Genomic DNA, 19,442 nt, shown 5'->3' on the forward strand with positions numbered 1-19,442 from the left:
AGGAGTGTGTGTGTGTGTGTGTGTGTGTGTGTGTGTGTGTGTGTGTGTGTGTTTATGAATGTGAAAACAGTCTTGGACATATCTTATTAGCCTTATCTTTGCTGCATTTGAGAATGGTACTGTCACAATACCAAATCACAGTGAACTGGGAGTTAGAAAACCTCTTCAGCCTTAAAGGGGACCTACTATGCAAAATGCACTTTTGCACACAACCACCCTATAATGATAAATATCCACCTAGTCCTTTTTTTTTTTAATCCCCATTAATCATAATCACTGTCTCAGAACAAGTCATTCACAGATTCTGTACAAAGTGATGTCACTTTGTACAGGCCCTGCCCACGACTGTTGATGGACATTGCCGTCGGACATGTTTGTGTGTGTTGTTTCGTTATAGCGCATTGTGAACGTTGTAAAAGTATTTGTGTGTGTGTGTGTGTGTGTGTGTGTGTGTGTGTGTGTGATGCTCATCCATCATTGCAAAACTGCTGAAAAAACTCTACAACAAATAAACACATTTATCAAATAATCATTCTGAAGCTTCCTGGTTCATGCTCAAAGTTGATACTTCTGACGGAGTCTCTCCCTCATCAGTGTCTGACTCCAGTTCAAACATATAGGGTTGAACACCACTATTTTCAATGTCAGTCATATTGCTTATGATGTCTAGTTATCTGAAGCAGAGATGTCATAGCTCCGCCCTATTCTGGATACGGGGTGGGGAGCACCAGCTCATTTAAATTTAAAGACACACACACAAAAACAGCTTGTTTTTATTCTCACCCCCAAATTTGCATTTTCAACATAAATGACCTGTAGGGTATTTTGAGCTGAAACTTCACAGACACATTCTGGGGACACCAATGATTTAAATTACATCATGTGAAAAGGGGCATAAAAGATGCCCTTTAAAACTGCTGGTCTCATGATATCAGAAATTATGAAAAAACCCAAACATAATTATATTGAGGCTTAAAGGTAGAAAGCCACTGTTTAAACCCCACAGGGACTTTAAAGGTTGCGTTAACGGTCTGTTTGTTTGGTGAGCCTAAGCTTCATCAGAGTATCTGCAGTGACCCCAGGAGTAGCTTATGAGTTGATTGTTTGGACCCGGCTAGTGTTGGCCTGTGGAAATGGAATGTTAAAGACCTCATGAAATGGCTTGAAGAGTGCTGAATTTATGTTGTGTTGACACGCGTCCTATCGAAACCGAAATCTGCGGTGGAACATATAGAAGAATTCGTGCCTTTGCAAGATGAGTCATTGATTTTTATGGTAGTTTTCATGGAAGAGAAACACTGTAAATTTTTTATGCGAATATCTGATTGTTCTCCCAGAAATGTATGTTCTGTCATAATTTATCACTGTCGTGTTGTTCCAAACCCATATGACGTTCTTTCTTTTGTAGAACACCAAATGAGATGTTAAAGGAATAGTTCACCCAAAAATTTGAATTCTCTCATCACTTACTCTCCCTTATTTTTTAATAGAGATATTTTTTCTGTTTTCCTTTCAATGCATTTGAAATGGTGACCAAATTCTCAAGCTCCCAAAAGGACATAAAGGTAATCCATAAGGGTCCAGTGGTTTAATCCATGTCTTCTGAAGCATTTCAATCGATTTTGGGGGAGAACAGAAGTAAATGTTACTCCTTTTTCACTATAAATACTGATTTCAGCAGTCTACCTGACGATCATGATTTCAAGCTGGATTTCATTTTCTAGATCCATCTAGTGAACTGCGCCAAGTGCTAGGAAGTGTAATCAACCTTAAAATCATGATCGTTCCAAGAGACTGCAATGGCAAGATGAACAGTGTAAAAGGAGTTACATTTTGCCCTGTTCTCTCCTGTAAAGGTGCTTTAAGCGATTTTAGCCTATCTGGAACTTCCACCAGACTAGCTGTTTATTTAGTCACGTCCCCTCTTTCCAAAACCCGCGCTCCAAAGACACATGCACACACACAGACACACTTGGAGACTGTTGTATTTGAGAAGATGGAGGATGGGGGTCCCCCTGATCGTTTTGCCGTCCGACCATGAGCGTTTTCGCAAGAGTAGGACATCGTACCAGCACTTATACGAGCATATAGGCTGCACTTGAACACGCACAATGATTGACAGAAATAAAGTCTTCTAATTGGCAAAACTAATCATCTTTTTCCTCAAACTGTTACAGAGACCAGTGTGATATTTCATGGCACCTATTTCATTGATATCTGACTCATAATAGGATGTGTTCTGTATGTAATTTAATCAAAATAAACAAAAACTGTTACTGCACATTTAAACCACTACCTTTATGTCCTTTTTGGAACTTGATAATTTGGTCACCATTCACTTGCATTGTATAGACAAACATACATCATATCTACATTAAAATATATTTGTTTTTGTTCCACAGAAGTGAGTAAATGATGAGAGAATTATAATTTTTGGGTGAACTATTCCTTTAAGCAAGTAGAAAAAAATCACTTTCATCGCATCTTTTTTCCATGCAATCTAATTAAATGGTGACTGAGTCTGTCATTATGCTTAACATCTTTCATTGTCATACGAGTTTGGAACATTATGAGACTGAGTATATAATGACAGGATCTTCTTTTTTTGGATTCAATTAGATTAAAATTTGTCAACTTTTTGGAGTACGCTAGCATATAGATGGCCTCAAAGCTAACAGACATAGACTTAAAGCCACAAATCTCCAATTTTGATTTCATGGGGCCTTTAATAACACCAGCTGGAATGCCAGGCTCTTTACACCCAACCCTAGTCTGGTGGCTTTGTCTTCTGCCATGCCCAGCCCTGCAGCCAGACCCAAGAGCTATCTGGTTTCACCCTAAGCACACAGGGAGGTTATAAGAGAGGCTGAAGAAGATCACATGCACATAGAAAGAGAAGGAAAAGAAGAGAGAGAAATGCACAGAGAGATTGAATGAGTGTGTGGAAATGAATAGCTGACAACTGAGTTTCAGTTCAGCAACTACTCGAGCAACAATTCAGTTTGAAAGCTTCTCAGCTTTTTATTGAGCAGTCTCAACATACTGCAATTGCACCCAGGCTCCCCCAGGCTCTGTAGGGGGAGGGGGCCCTGCCGGCAATGATTGCAGCTCGCAGCAGCTCGGTGGGCCGGGGGGCCCCCGAGGAGCCCTCCAGGCACCGCAGGCAGTCAGCTGCTTCTCTGGCAGGGCACCGTGGGCACCGCAACTCTCAAGAGAACAATCGTGATGGCAGCCACAGTCACATCAGGCAGGCGGCGCTGTTGCGGATGAGGAAAGCTTTTCTTATCAGGGAGATGGAGACCAACTGGTACTTGAAGCTGTGTGGCCGAGCCAAAGAAGATAGCGTAGCTTATCAGACTGGCATGCCTTACCGGTGAGTCCTGAATGGAGAGTGATGGGAAGTTATGTGGATGTCTGTGAGGGTCAGTTTGCTTTCAGATGGATGTGCTGCCATGTGATGTCTTAGAAACCCTTCCCACAGTGCTTTGTTTGAGCAAAGTATAAATAGTGTCAGTTATGAGCTTTCTCACTTTCACTTTCTTTGTGTCTAGCAGAGAAACTGTAGTAACTGGCTTTACTGTAAAAAACTGACACCAACTACAGGGCCTCCCCTTTCCTGAGGCGATGATGTGTTGGCACTATGTTCTTGAGCAAAAATAAGTCCCTATTTCACATCTTGTTGTTGTGTTTGGGTGTGTGGGTATGTGATTGAGACACATGAAAAGTAAAAAACCTAAAGAAATATGAATGAGCTTTTATAGAAAATCTAGTGGACCCAAAACTATTTGGAGACACAAGTCATAATACTGTATAAATCTCATTGCATTAGACAACAAAATATAAAAGCAATGGTATCTGTAAACAAATTATGTTATGTTGTTTAAGAAACAGGTGTAAATGTGATTTTTGTTTATGTCAAACCAATTTTTGACAAGTAGTATGTGCAAATATTTTTTGTCTTCTTTTTGAACAATGTATATATAATATAAAACCTAGCAGACTTCCTTTTCATAAGGCTTTGCTTGAGTGTGCTGGTGCATCTAATGCAATGATGTTTTTGTGTGCCTTAACTTTCCAAATACTTTTTGGAGCAATTGTATATTATATTAAAATTTTGTAAATGCTGAAGCAATCATGCATTAAGTGTTGCAAATGTGTTAGCTGATTAGATTACATTTTAAGCACACCTTAGCTGGAATATTATGGCATATGATGGAAGATATTGCTCAAATAACTAATCTTGCTTCCAAGACAGTCACAAGTCAGTCTCACAGTTTGGAATAAACCCTCATCTGTTGTTAGTCATCTAGATGCATTTGTCACCAGGGTATAGTTAAATGTTTAAATGTTTACAAAAATGTTCAGTGTGTGACAAAATCCAAATATAAAGATTTTAAGATCTAATAAAACATGTACATTAGGTTATCAATGAAAGTAAGACATCGCAGCAATGACCCAATAATAGTGACATTCAGCTGGCCTATATCTCTCTCACGTCCTTATTGTGGAGCCCTGAATAGGAATATCAGGCCATAGCTGTTTATTATAGTGATTAAAACAGATGAAAACAGGAAGCAGTTAATATAACACTAATGGTCCTCTTAAAGTCATTCACAGCTGTCCAGTGTTTGTCTGAATTAGCATTTGATCTCCTTGTTAAGGAAAGGAAACATTAACCTTATCTCTATTCTTAGTGCAACCACGCTCTCTAAACCTCAATCTCTCGGTCTCTCTCTTTCAATGATAATACATGAAAAGGTAAGTCACATGAAGTCTCCTGCTTCTCACATTGGGTCTCTTCTAAAGTTTAAAAAAGATTTCAAACTGTGCTCAGTTTGCCAAGATACAAAGTCTAAGCAGAAGAGATTTCAATATAAACTTAAAAAGAACATTTCTCCAAATTATTTGGATGAATTAATTAATTTTACACTTAAAATATATATAATATATAGATGATATCCACACATTTATCCAGATTTTCTATTTTATAGCTCTGTACTCTCGCTCAATCCCAACAATTTTCTCATTTGTTTCAATTTTCTCTTATCAGACCTTGTGTCTATTGGAATGGACATGACATGTTTTTCTCTGTAAACCAATAAAAATGTATGCTTTCATAATTTGAACAATACCACTGGTTGGTCCCTAATCAACCAATCACAATTATCACCCTAACTAAGCAAATTAAACTAACTTAATCTGAAAGAGCTCCAGTAATCACACAGGAGGAATAGGCACCCTTTTCACCTTTTAAATACTATGTCTTGTCCATGGTAAACATCTTTGTATATGTTTTGTAGAAGAAAGAAAGTCATACACTTCTAAGATGGTATGAGGGTGTGTAAATTATTAGAGAATTTTAGGGTGAACTATCCCTTTAAGAATTTTTGTAGAGACATCTGAGACAAACATGAAATGAAACATAACTGAGAGAACTAGGATAAGATATTTATCCCCCCGCCAAACAAAAAAGATAATATACACTAGCAGATGCTCTTACATTATAGATATCCACCTCAAATTAATGAAAAAACTGAGATTGTTGCAGGCGTTTCAGTTTTGTTGTGTGTTTTTTATTCTGTTTTGCTGTTATGAGAGTTCGGCCCAAATCCTTTCATCCTCCCATTCATTAGTTGCTTCTCTCTTTTGCCTCTTTCAGCATCAGCTGCCTGTCCTTGAGCTGATTTAGCTTTTTATGTCTTTAGGAAAATGAAGCATGCAGACAAGGTTAATGGAAGGGTTTAAAGCCAGAGCCCTGTAGCTGTAAGATGCGAGAAATCGCCTTTATATTCTGTTTCCTCAAGCTGAAAATCTGTCTGCTGCAGAAAGGTCTAGAGACAGATAGATTGAGCAAAGGATAGAAATAGAAAGAGAAAATTAGTGTATCAAATTAGCATAGTTTTTAAAGGAATATTTCACCCAAAAATAAAAATTCTGTCATTATTTACTCACCCTCATGTCATTCTAAAATGCTGGTTATGTATGTAACTGTGGTTCTATGACTGAGGGGGTAGACCTCCAGAGGCAGTACTGGAAAACTCTGGCGCTTTGACTGAGAATCGAATTAGAAAGTTGTCACACCGTGATGCATATAAAAACCCTTGAACATTTCAGCTCAATCTCTAGATCATTGTCACAAATTCCAAGTGCAGTCATCCACTCAGTCATAGAACCACAGTTACATATGTAACCACAAGCGTTCTATTTCCTTTCGTTCCAGACAGCCAGAGGTAGTACTGAAAGCACTAGTGGAAGACGAATACCTATGCAGTCACAAGAAATCCCCTTGCAATGCATCAGTGCAGGTAGAGAGCACCGCAGCACACACTGCTGGCAGGGGAGTTACATTCATTCTGTAGAAATTAGAAAAAGTGAAGGCTGATGCCCATGTTGCTGCTGCACAAAGTTCAGAGAGTGATGCACATCTGAGCGCTGCCCAAGATTTTGCAAGAGCATGCGCAGAGTGACAGTGAATAGCTGAGGGGACAGGATGCCCTGAAGACTCGTATGCATGAGAAATTACCTGCATCACCCAGTGCACTAATCACTGCACGTAGAGAGCAGTCCCTTTGCATGCAACACTAAAGCAAACAAACAATTGGTCAGACTTGGGCCAGGCTACTGTCCTGTCAATGTAAACCTTCAAAGACCTAACTGGACATAGCTCAACCTGCATGCCAGCCTGATCTGGCAGCAGAAAAGCCAACACAATGGGCTGATTCATAAATTGTGAAGACAATGTCTTTGGTAAAAATGCTGGATTGGTCCACAGTGAAACATTATTAAAATCAGGCCCCCAACGCAAACAGGGAGCACTCACTGATAATGTGCGGAGCTCACACACACGCTTTGCTGTTGTAATGGCCAAGAAGATTGCAGACTTCAAGGACAGCCATGTAGCATCAGAGACCATTATAGGCTTAATGGTGCTTGACATATGGAATTAAGCACCACACTCAAGTCCCACATTGGGCTTTGTACACCCTTTGGAGGGCACAGACAATTAGCCCCTTTCAAAAAGGCCACAACTAACCGGTCAGACCCAAGCTCCAAAAGATCTTGCAAAAAATGTAAAATCCATTCTACAGAACATTGTAGTGGATCAGCGGCATGGTCGATGCACCAGTCACAGTTACAGAACACCTTCCACTTTCTAGCATCCAATTTCAATTTTTGTGTAGATGTTGCACGAGCATTCAAAACAGGGTCCCCTGTGAACAAACCAATAGAGGTCCGGTGGACCCAGTGGCCACACCCATAATTTCAGCCGGTCTTGGTGAGGATGCCAAACTCTCCCCGCTAACTGAGTCAGCAGATTTGATCTGCTGGGTAGAGGACAAGATGGTCTGAAACCATGGCCTTGCAGGCCATTGAGGAGCAACTAACAACAGACGGTGACCGCAGGCGCAGGGCTCTCCAAATCAGTGGTAACAGGGGGAAAGCATACAATGTTATGACCGGACAATCATGAGCCAGTGCATCCAAGCCCAGTGATCCTGGCTCGTTGGTCAGAGAGAATCAACAATGGCAATAAGTCATCTGACACATCAACTTCTGCGGTCCCATAAGTCTGCCATATCATATATGCCACCTCCAGGTGTAGTCTCCAATCTCTCCGTAAAACCCTGCCTTGTGAGAGATCGTCCACACCATAGTTGAGTCAACCAGGCAGGTTAACTGCTCAAATGGAAAGAGGAAGGTCTGCTTGAGCCCATATCAGCAGATTGTGAGCTACTTAAAGTGCACTCCGTGACCTTGTGTCCCCCTGATGATTGATGTAATAAACCATATTGCCACTTTGTCTGTGCGCACCAAGACATGTTTGTCCCTTAGCGCCATCAGAAAATGGAGTAGAGTGAGAAACACTGTAGTCATTGAGTGTGGCCCACCTGAAGACGCTTCACTGCTGGCAGAATTGAATGTACACTCTCCGGTGTGGGGGAGGCCAGCATCGTGGAAGAGTTGAGTTTCAGACCTATAAAATGGGTCAACTGAGTTTGGACAAGCCTGCATTTGTCCCAATTTACTGTCATCCCCAAAGCTTTAATATGGCCCAGCAACTGGCAGATTGATCCATTGCCTACTGTGGTGATGCCGCATGGACAAGCCAGTAGTCTAGGTATGGCAACACTCATGCCGTTCCTTGGTAGTGTTCCAGTGCAGCCTGGACTCACTTTGAAGAGGCCAACTGGGAGAACTCTGAACTGAAATATTTGATCGTAAATGAAAACCGAAGGAATCACATAACATTTTTAATGGCAGGAACTTTAGAAAATATTTAAATTCCTTAAATCTAAGATTCACCAAAACCCCCATCTTTCTTTGTGACCAGAAAATACGTGGAAATGAATCCTCTGGGGTGAACTTGGGGTTTGACAAGTTCTATGGCTCCTTTGCACAGCAACACCTGATCTTTGTGCACAAGGACTTCTACCTGGCATGGATCGTGAACTATTGTGGGTCTCACGCCTGTGTACAGTGGGTCAGCTGTATTATTAATCCCCAATGAGCAAGCTGACTCTTCGTAAAACAGCCCACATTCGACCTTACCACATCAGTGCTCCTGTCTTTGCTTGTCTACAGAGATGGTGGGGTGATGATGGGTGCCTTGGAGTCACATATGGACTAAGGTACAGATTAATATGGATGAGCATTGCTTTCAACTTTTCCTCCATGGACGTTACCACTGAAGATGCCCCACCCTATTTGTCTGACACATTATCACAATCAGATTGGTGTGACTGGGCTGCAGGCATATTTTCACCAATCGCTGAGGTTGCAACCGGATTCCTGTTCTTCATCCATTGCTGGTGACTGTGGCATGCATGATTCAGGCTCCACTTTGTTCTATGCCTTTGCTATAGACTGAGCTCTAGTCAGGAGTGGCAGTAAAAGTTCTACAGCAGAAGACATCTGTTCCACTTTGCGTGCTAAATCATACAATTTAGTTGTTTTATTCCTTTTGTCATGCTGAAGTGTTTGCTTATGCTTATGATCAGACATAGGGATGCTCAAAGAAAGCAGCAAATCCTCTGCACAAGAGTTTTCCACGAGTGCTTTCAATACTAAAATATTTCTTTTCAACGGAACATAAAATTGTTTCTTCATAAATTTCTCTAGTAGTTTATGAAACACATGAGGGTGAGTAAATGCCAATTTATTTCAGCTTAAACATACTGATTAATTTTAGCTTCAACTTCAGAATAGTTAAAAGTTTCCATTGTTTTCATATGACAAGCAATTTGTGAATAACTAGCAGGGGAAGCCAGAGAACTACCATGCCTTCTTTGGTTTGCCAAATCATGTGGACTGAATAACAAAAGAAGACAGGAATTTCTATTTTTTTAACACCTCTCGTCTATCTCATACAATAAACTTGTATTCTGAAAATCACAAAGCCAGAAAAACCAGGGACTGAGCTTTATCTTACTGGGATTATCTATAGATTTACACAGTGCTTTAACAAAACGAGGAAACTAAAATATTTCTTCCCTGAAGAAATCATAACACAAGGTTACAGATTTCGATTAGCTTTCTTAAGAATCTCTCTAAAAAGATGAAGCCAATTCTAGTACTACTGAAATTACAAATTATGTTTTTTTTGGCACCCACTTATTAAGTCTAAATACTTTAATACCTGCAGGGAAGCATCAATAAAAAGCAATTAAAGATATTTAAGGACTCTCTGTGAGAGTATTAAACTTTGATGGGGAATGGCAAGGCTGTAAGGGACAAACAGCTCGATTAAATTTTAGCGCTCCTAGCAAATTACTCTTTACCTTTGAATCTTAAGTACTGTAGAGATATACAATACATTTCAGAAACAGAATATCAAATAAATATGTGCTCAAGCAGATGAGATGGGACTGATTATTTTAATATTTTGTTTAGATTTAATCTACTCTCCCTATTATAGTAGATCTGTTTTTATACTGTGTTTAGCCTATTCCCTTTATGTCTGTTCGTGGCTCACATGCTAGATGGGGTACGGAAATGAGTGATAAAACAACAGATAGAATGGATGAATAGCTCACAAAAATGATCTAAAGATAAATAATTATTTTACCACTTTAATTATTTCAACTTAATGACAGGTTAAAAGAATAAGACTCAGGTGGGTTTGATAGATGGGTGTATAGCCTCTCTTTTCAGAGAGATATGATTAGCTCAATACGATCTCAATTACTTATGAATTACACTGGCTGCCAAAATTTTGGAATAATGTACAGATTTTGTATGTACAGGTACTTTTATTCACCAAAGTGGCATTCAGCTGATCACAATGTATTGCCAGGACATTAATTATGTGAAAAATTACTATTACAATTTTTTTAAAATATATTAAACCACTTCAAAGAGTTCTCATCACAAAATCCTCCACATGCAGTAATGACAGCGTTGCAGATCCTTTGCATTCCAGCTGTCAGTTTGTCCAGATACTCAGGTGACATTTCAGCCCATGCTTCGTGTAGCACTTGCCACAGGTGTCGTTGTCATGTCGGGTACTTCTCATACAACTTACAGTCTAGCTGATCCCAGAAAACCTCAATGAGGTTAAGATCCATAACACTCTTTTCCAATTATCTGTTGTCCAATGTCTGTTTTTTGCCCACTCTAAAATTGTATTTTTGTTTTTCTGTATCAAAATTGTTTTTTTCTTTGCAATTCTTCCCATAAGGCCTGCATCCCTGAGTCTTCTCTTTACTGTTGTACATGAAACTGGTGTTGAGCGGGTAGAATTCAATGAAGCTGTCAGCTGAGGATATGCGAGGCATCCATTTCTCAAACCAGAGACCACTTATCCTCTTTGTCTTTGAAGACTGTAGTGTACACCTTTGTATGAAATATAGTTTTGTACAGCTGTGTTTGATATAATGGCAAGTGATTTTCTAGTTCCAAATTAGAAATTTAGCATGATTACTCAAGGATAAGGTTTTGGAGTGATGGCTGCTGGAAATGGGGCATGTCTAGATTTGATCAAAAATGACTTTTTGGAAATAGTGATGGTGCTGTTTTTTTACTTCAGTAATGTTCGGCCTATACTTTGTGATCAGTTGAATGCCACTTTGGTGAATTAAAGTACCTATTTCATTCCAAATCATCTAAATCTGTACATTATTGCAAACTTTTGGCTGTCAGTGTATAATGAAACTATTGTGCTGGAGGCACTAATCACCATTTGCAGTGACCTAGAAACACTGGAAACAGAGCAGACGAAATGGCTGATTATGTGGCTAACACCTTAACATGCATTTAATTGGGAATGCTTTGTCTTTTACAATACAGTAGAATTTACCAAAATGAAATATGATGCTTTATATTTGAAGGTGCTCATGTTTTTATATTTCTATGTGTGCATATTCTTATTTTTAATATTTTCCTGTGTCTTTTCTCTTTCAAAATGTGGACAGTTGTTCGTATTGAAATGTTAACATAGTGTAGTGATACACTCCATCAGTGATTTCCAACCATGGGTGAGTTTGGACTAATTATTTTTGCTTATCTTTCTTTTATATTTTTATTTTCATGTCAGCATCTATTAGCAGAAGAAGATTTCTCACAGTTTTATTTCTCTCCAAACAAGTTGTGAACATTAAAAGGCTAATAAGCCAGTTTGTGTCTTTCACTGATAGTTTATTGAAATGTGCAGTAATAATTAGTTTCACACAGTTCAAATTTCATAACAAGAGCTGCAAGGCTCATTGCATTAGGGATGTGCAAGACTAGTCTGATTTTTTTTTTTTTAAATAACACATTCAAATAAAACATTTGAAAAGAAATAATACATTATCTTTAAAAGTGTATCTGGAGCAGAAATGAAATGAAAAAATGTATTTTACCTCAGCTCTTGCATGTGTTTTCTTTGTGTCAGATTGTGGCGGGCTCAGAAATGACCACTCGAAAAATGAGCAAGGTGTGGGAGTATTTTGAAAACGGAAAAGTTTTATGTAAGCTATGTCATGTCAAACTGGCATATAATAATTCCACCAGAGCCATGCATAACCATATTCAGCACAGACATGTAGGTGTTAGCATAGGAGAGACTAGCTGAAGCAAGCAAATGCCCATCGTGCCGTTCACTTCAATTCGCTGCCGCTGTGATCCCGTCCGCTCTGAAAAAATAACTCCGCTTATCTCAGAGATGACATCAAGAGACATGCTACCACTCAGTTTTGTTGAGGGAAAAGGCTTCCAAAAGACATCATCAAGCCTGAATACACAATACCAGGGCTGAAAATGATCACGTCAAGGCTGGAGTTGGCACATCAGAACATGCTTACGAATATGAAAGAGACCGTGGAGAAGATAGAGTATGTAGCAATAACAACGGAGTGTTGGACATCATTAACAACAGAGTCTAGCTGTCAAGTTCATACAAATATAATCTTTGAGTCCAATTTGGTTTCACAAATTAAAAAAAACATAATTTTTAACATTTTCTTCTAAAGAATTCATTTTAATGACTTTATAAATCCCATGTGGATATGAATATCAGTTCCACATGATTATTTATAGTTAGTTCTTCACATAGTTTCAACGAAGTGCTAATCAATTCACTATTAAATTGTTTAATATACAATGCATATACGTTTCTATTCTGAGAATGGTTGTCTTTTTTTGGACAATATAGCCTATATAAATTACGTTTTTCAAAGGCCGATTTTATGCTTTTCCTTGATTGTTAACTTTAACAGAATAGCAGTCACCTGTTAATTGATTTTGACATATTGATGTAATATGTTGGCTAGTACGTTATTTGAAGAATTCTGTTAATAATAGGCAGTTGATTATTTGTACTGATTGGTCCTGCACTGATCCAGTTGAGTTGAATAAATATGCCTATATTGGCTAACTCTGAGTGTGCTTGTTCCCCTTATGTCACTCACTCGACGTCATGTCGATGTACTGACACTAGAGTTTGCTCTTGAGAGCCCCGAACATCTCTATTCTTTTGAGAAAAGGCCAATGAGAATTGGCGAGTGAAATTTGTATGCCACTCCCCTAGACATACGGGTATAAAAGGAGAACGAATGCCCACTCTCATTCAGATTTTTTCTTCGGAGCCAAGCTTTTGTACTATCAGCGAGCTGAATACTACTGCTGTTCCATTCACCTCTTAAGAAGAATATGCTGTTGGATATATGGCGCATTTCCAGCGGCTTTCTCTCCTTCTGCCCCTTTGGGAATACGAGCACACTCTATTAGGAGTGTGGCATCCACCATGTGCGGCTGGTGAGCCCACGTGTCGTATTGCCACATGTTGACCTCTCCTTTTGGGCAGAATGTGGTCTCCGCGGGGTCTTTTCCTATGAAAGAATAGGAACGGAAAAGAACACCTTCCCCGAGGTGTATAATAGCATTAGATGGCCCCTGCCAGATCTAATACTCTGTGGAGAGAAAACAGAGAGAAAAGGCTGGCACGGCCTACTCCCATGCTAGTTACTTCACTTCCTGCCCTCAGGGATGTGGGGACCTACATGATGTCTTTTTGGGGCATTGGGGGAGGTTACGTGCAAACTGATGCACTTGCTATTAGCAGTTCACCATGTTGGTTCAGCTGTTGTGCCGTTTTTCTATAGGGACCCCTAGTGTCACTTCATCGACTCCATCCCTGATGGAGGGAATGAAACATTGTGTCCCTCTTGCCACAATGCTGTACTTGCCGCTGAAATGGCCAGACCTTGACTCGGCTCCTCAGCACATAACCTGAATGAGAGTGGGCATTCCTTCTCCTTTGGAGTGGCATGGAAATTCCACTCTCCAATTCTCATTGGCCTTTTCTTAAAAGAATAGAGGTGTTCAGAGCTCTCAAGAGCGATGCCTAGTGTCACTACACTGACACAACGTCTCGTTTCCTCCATCAGGGAGAGGTTATGAAAGTAACCATGACGCTTTTATTAAGACAGCCTAAATGTTAAATGATCATAACGCAAGGCAAATGCATTTTTATGGCCTATTTTTAGCGGCATTAATTATGGGATTTGACTGTTTGATTCATAGATAAAGTATTTCAAGTGTGGCATCCTCATGTCCATCCATCATTCTGAGATGATATTCCTCTGATCACAATTGTACAGTACAGTACTCTGATTTACTGTAGACTTTGTCTGTTTGAATGAGTCTTGCCATTCTCTTATGACCTCTCTCATCAACAAGGCATTTCCATTCGCAGAACTGCCGTTTTTTTGTTTTTGGCACCATTCGGAATTTGATTGTGAATATCCCAGGAGATCAGCAGTTACAGAAATACTCAAACCAGCCCATCAATCAACAATCATCCATGCGATTATCTAATCAGCCAATCATGTTGCTGCAGATACGGGTCAGGAGCTTCATTTAATGTTCACATCAACCATCAGAATGGGGAAAACATTTGATCTCAATGTTTTGGACCATGGCGTGATTGTTTGTGCCAGATGGTCTTATTTGAGTGTTTCTGTAACTGCTGATCTCCTGAGATTTTCACACACAAGAGTCTCTAGAGTTTACTCCGAATGGTGCCAAAAACAAAAATTATTCAGTGAGCAGCAGTTCTGTGGATGGAAACACCTTGTTGATGAGAGGTCAACAGAGAATGGCCAGCCTGGTTTGAACTTTTGAAGTCTATGGTAACTCCGATAACTGTTCTGTACAATTGTGGTGAGAAGAATAGCATCATACCATTCTGAGATGCAGGTTGGCGCTGTTTTGGTGGCACGAGGGGGACCTACACAGGCAGATGGCGTTAATGTTGTGGCTGATTGGTGTAGAACACAAGCAGGTTCCACTCTTAGAATTATAACCCTCCCAGGAGGATTCTGATCTTTAATCCCATTAGCAGTGCCATTTCAGACCATTAACTTTAATGGAAAATAACTGCAAGGCCTGTAAGATACAACTCCCCCTGAATTTCAACAAGAACTCTATTGGTTTGTTCTGCATGCTGAGATGTTTTGGGTTATTCTCATTCCCCACCTTTTATTTATGGGTCTGAAACAAACTGTGATTATGGTCTTCTTTGAAAAAGTATGGTCAGGGAATCTGTTAATGGTATGGTCAGGGACAATTAATAGCTATTTTGAAAACTGCAAGAGCTGAATTGCTTATAGGTGTCTCCTTGGATATATAGATATATATAGATGTATCCAAACTCTGGGGAACACTAAATACACAGCTCCTGGAATGCTAAATTCTAATTGGTCAGTTGTGGCATTTTGTGGTCAAATATTTTTGCATAATGATTGCTAAGCTTTATATAATTTTCCCAAGCGTCTGATTTCCTATATAGCTGTGGTAATTTCATGACTGACAGAGTGATCAGGGCCTATTTGTGAGATTTTGTTTTATATATAAACAGTTTAAAATAGTTCTATAAACAAGAAGTTAATATCGAGTTACTTATATTTTAGACACAATATGGCCAGCTATTTTGTCAATTTTGCTCCACTAACAAAGTAACTGGACCACACGGGAAATAGATGTTGTTTCTGAAAAATCGTGAACCTTGATATCAGTCCCATTCAGACTAATTACTGACAAACGGCATACCCCATCAGATATTTTTGCATCAATTCAAACGTGAAACACATTTCCCTTTAGTACTAGCATCTAGAGCAAACAACTTCAGAGACATGGATTCTGGTTCAATGGGAACCATAAACTATCCATGTTCAAATAAACAATAATGAGTGTGATTCACAGGTTGCGTTTTCACTTAAAAAATTATTTTTTACTTCACTGACTATTAGGTTTAGGATTGGGGTTTTGGTGTATGGTTAACAAAATATCCATTCCAGTTGAATGCATTACATGATTTAAAACTAAAATACAACTTGCTTTTGGCACCACTCTGTGTCATTTAACCCAAAATCTGGAGCTCACACATGCCCATACGTTCAACAACACTTCCAACGTTTGCCACTGGGGGCAGTGATTCAAAATGTTTGCACACCCAGATCGATTTCAGCAGCAGAGCTTTCGAACTACTGTCGCGGAATTCACAGTGTAATTAGTCTGAATGAAAATAGTTTCAAAAGTAGCAGAATAACACAGTCTGGCAGCCTGAAACTCTGCAAAAACACAAACAAGCACAGTGAAGCGACCCAGTGTTGTTATACTGCACTCTTGGAATGCTGCACATCAAAAATCAGATTAGAGGAATGGAACTAACTGTTGAATAAATATGTAGGCTGATAGGTTCATATTTCGTGTCTTAGAACCTTAATGACTTGATAAGTTCGAAAATGTCATGGTGTAGTTGTATTTCTTGAGTGTCCTTTTGTCACAGTCACATGTTCAGACAGGAAGGAGAATGTCACACATCTATCTGTCCTCAAATATTATCTCTGTGTGCTCTTTGGAAAGTCCTACATGTGTGAAAATGTATTTAGCCTAGTTATTTATATCTCCTACTGATTACACAACCTCAGCTGACATTTCTGTAGATGACCAATTCTCCACTGCCTCTAATCCTGAATAAGCATAGCTATCAATCAATACTTAGCTGTGTACTTGTGTACGGTGTGATCATTTGAAGTTTTGTCTTGTTTTGTTTCTAATAAGAGTTTGTGAGAGCTCTAACTTTGGGTGGTCTCTGCTTAATTAGTGATAAGTCTTTGACTTTGTTTAGGTCTGTCATTGTGTGTGTATGGATTGCTTCTTTGTGTAATTATTGGCTGGTCACCATGGAATTTTGGATTGGAGCTGGCATGCTGATATATCTAGATATGGGAAAGAAAGACTCCATCTCATTCCCACAATCCCTGGAACAGACATGATATCATAGTTGTAGTTCCAGCATGACCCAAGGGTTAAAGGTCAACTTTAGACCAGGTCTACTGTATGAAAGGAGGCATAAAAAAATGGAACAGAAAATAGTAAGGGATGAAAGAGTGAGGGAGGCAGAGAGAGGTGGAGCGACAGAGATGGAAAGGGTGGGAGAGCAGGGGGAGGGATGGAGGGAGAAATACAGGCAGGGAAAATGTCCCAGATTCCCATGGTGTTTATTGGAGAGTGAAACTACAGTAAGTCGAACGACAGCAGTGAGATATGTAACTGACAAGGCGTTCAAGAAGAAGAGACATAAATTCAATCAGAGAATGTTTACTTTCACTCAAAGACAAGAGGAACAGGATTTTCAGAAAACTGTTCTATTTAACAATCTAGTGACTGAAGAAGACGTTGAACTCTATTTGCTCCCTCTTGAGAGAAAAGAGTTCTAACTCAGAAGTTTGAATCCTGAAGGCCTACTTGGACTGTGGATGTCCAGGCACGTGAGTAACTGGCACAGAGGACTTGACTGAGAGAGCGAGAGAGAGAGGGAGAGAGATGTACTTATACAAAGCTACTTGCCCTGAGATTCCCACTCCAAAGCAGAAGGGTGGGCAGAAGTCAGGCGGGGAGAGGGGGCTGCCCCGCTGCTTCAAACGGCAGACCTCTGGGGGAAAGCTTTGTCCCCCACTGATGTACTGGGGAGGCCTACGTTCCAACTCCCAACTGGAACTCAAACATCTGGAGGAATTTCTCAATGTTCACACACTCTCATTACAGGATTCTGTCCGAGCCAGGACTGGCATGACCTACAGGTACACACTCAGGAAGGTGCAAATGACGTGTACATTTGGAAATCCAGTTAATATATATCTTAATTAGATTTTTTGTATTGGTATATCCACGTTTCATATTTGTGAGGGATGCATGCATAGCTGATTCTTTCAGTTTTTGTTGAATTTGATTGAAAGATTTTGTTTTTAAAGGAATTATGTCACAACAAAGAAGTACTAAGTGTTGGAGAAAAGAGCCTTCTTAAACTCCCTTGACATGCTGTTCCTCTTTTCGCCCACATGTGGTTGTATATTGTGTTCTCCTCTGAGTGACGTTATGAGATATGCAGAAAGAGGAGGAGGAGAATGATGTTTCCATTGTTCTCATTTGTGCTCATTACGTTTTTGAATCTCCCAAAGGAAATCTTTAAAGAAACATTTGTTTCCCCCAAGTCAAAAGCTACGATTTTTACAGATTTTTACCTTGATTTCATCTGAATTCGTTTTTTAACTATTTTTTTTCATTTCCAGTGCTCTTGAATCAACCTGATAAATGAACCGTTCACACGAAAAATATAGTATTTGTTATTATTTTCTTTTTTTTTTTTTCATAGAAAAGAATGCAAAAAATGTCCTACTCCCTGAAAGATATTAATAAAATAAGTGTCCTGAGATATCTTACCGACCTCTGTGACAGCAGTAGACTTTGTAAACAGCAAACAATAACGTGTCCATGAAACGTGGACATTTGGGGGTTTTCAGAATGTCAAAATCTTTTACAGCGTCTTTAAAGCAGTCATTTGAAGCAGAATTTCCAAGCAGAATGCACTCTCCATTCAATGAATTTCCATTCAATGAAAGGGAAAACATAGCTGAAGGCAAGATTTTAGTGAATACCTATTTAAATACAAAACGATGATAAGACTACAGAAGAAGGTGATTATAGTTCACAATTAGAATGGTCTATTTTATGATGATTTTGATTTGTGTCTTTTTGTCCTTTTTGGAGGTTGATAGCCCCTGTTTCCAATATACTTTCATTGTATGGTAGAGAGAAGCTCAGACATTCTGCTAAACTTTATAGAGTCATAGTGTCCTGCAACCCAAGCATAACTGCTGTGTGCATTTTCCATTTTCCTTTTTGATTTGTAACTAGTAGCACCTAATAAACATAAAAAAAAATTCTTTTCCTAAAAATGTATGGCAACGTATATGGACTAAGTTGTGAAATTTTAAGTAATACCAAGCAATAGAAAATCAGATGGTGGTGTCGCTGTCCTTTTCTGCATATCGTGGCCCCCTTTTCTGCATATCGGGGCACCGTTTTGCGGCCCTCTTCAGCATATCACGGCCCGTTTGGACTTTAGAGAGTAATTTTGATGCTATTGGTACAAGGTGGACATATGGGCAGAGTCACTGTCAAATGGAACTCTGACATGCAGGGATGTTCTACTTCCAAATAACATATGGTTTCTTAACATGGCTGGAGGGTATGTCAACCACAGATTATTGGAGTGGTCTTTGGTAGTGACTGCATCATGACTCTTTAGGGCCTCACAGATATTCATGTATACAGCAGCTCATGCCATGAAGGTCACATTCAGGCATGTGACTTTGGCCACTGGAGCATCATGGCCTGGAGCTGCATGTCAATGGCTGGAAACAGTTCCATAGAGAGGTCACCACACTGCACTTGTAGTTTGTTATACATCTTTATTACACAGCTCTCAAAAAGATTAAAGCTGTCAAAGTATTAAAGTGATCAAATATTTATAAATAAGCACTGTTGTAGTTAACAACAGTTAACTAACCCTAACTGACTGCTAATCTGGAAAAACGTTGTTTCCTAAATTGTTTACTTTTGTCTCTTATATCACTTAGCAGTCTATACAAGTAAGCTAATTAAATAATTTTAAATTC

The 19,442-nt window shown here is 39.4% G+C and overlaps 1 protein-coding gene across 5 annotated transcripts in view; it reads left to right on the plus strand.

Annotated features, from left to right (window-relative positions):
- The window catches only part of kcnab1a (potassium voltage-gated channel subfamily A regulatory beta subunit 1a), a 133,178-nt gene that overhangs the window by 13,612 nt on the left and 100,124 nt on the right, over positions 1-19,442 (plus strand). Inside the window, exon 1 of one of the 5 annotated variants that reach the window (XM_052152245.1) lies at positions 2,912-3,373. The exons of 1 other annotated variant lie outside the window; for it this stretch is intronic. In XM_052152245.1, coding sequence (XP_052008205.1) covers positions 3,099-3,373 — 275 coding nt within the window. In that variant the 5' untranslated portion in view covers positions 2,912-3,098. Of the gene's footprint in view, positions 1-2,911; positions 3,374-16,988; positions 17,581-19,442 lie in introns of those variants that run through there. 3 more of the 5 variants (XM_052152246.1, XM_052152248.1, XM_052152249.1) reach the window with 3 other exon arrangements.

The sequence above is a fragment of the Xyrauchen texanus genome, chromosome 21, assembly GCF_025860055.1.
Source record: "Xyrauchen texanus isolate HMW12.3.18 chromosome 21, RBS_HiC_50CHRs, whole genome shotgun sequence".
In the NCBI taxonomy this organism is placed as follows: Eukaryota; Metazoa; Chordata; class Actinopteri; order Cypriniformes; family Catostomidae; genus Xyrauchen; species Xyrauchen texanus.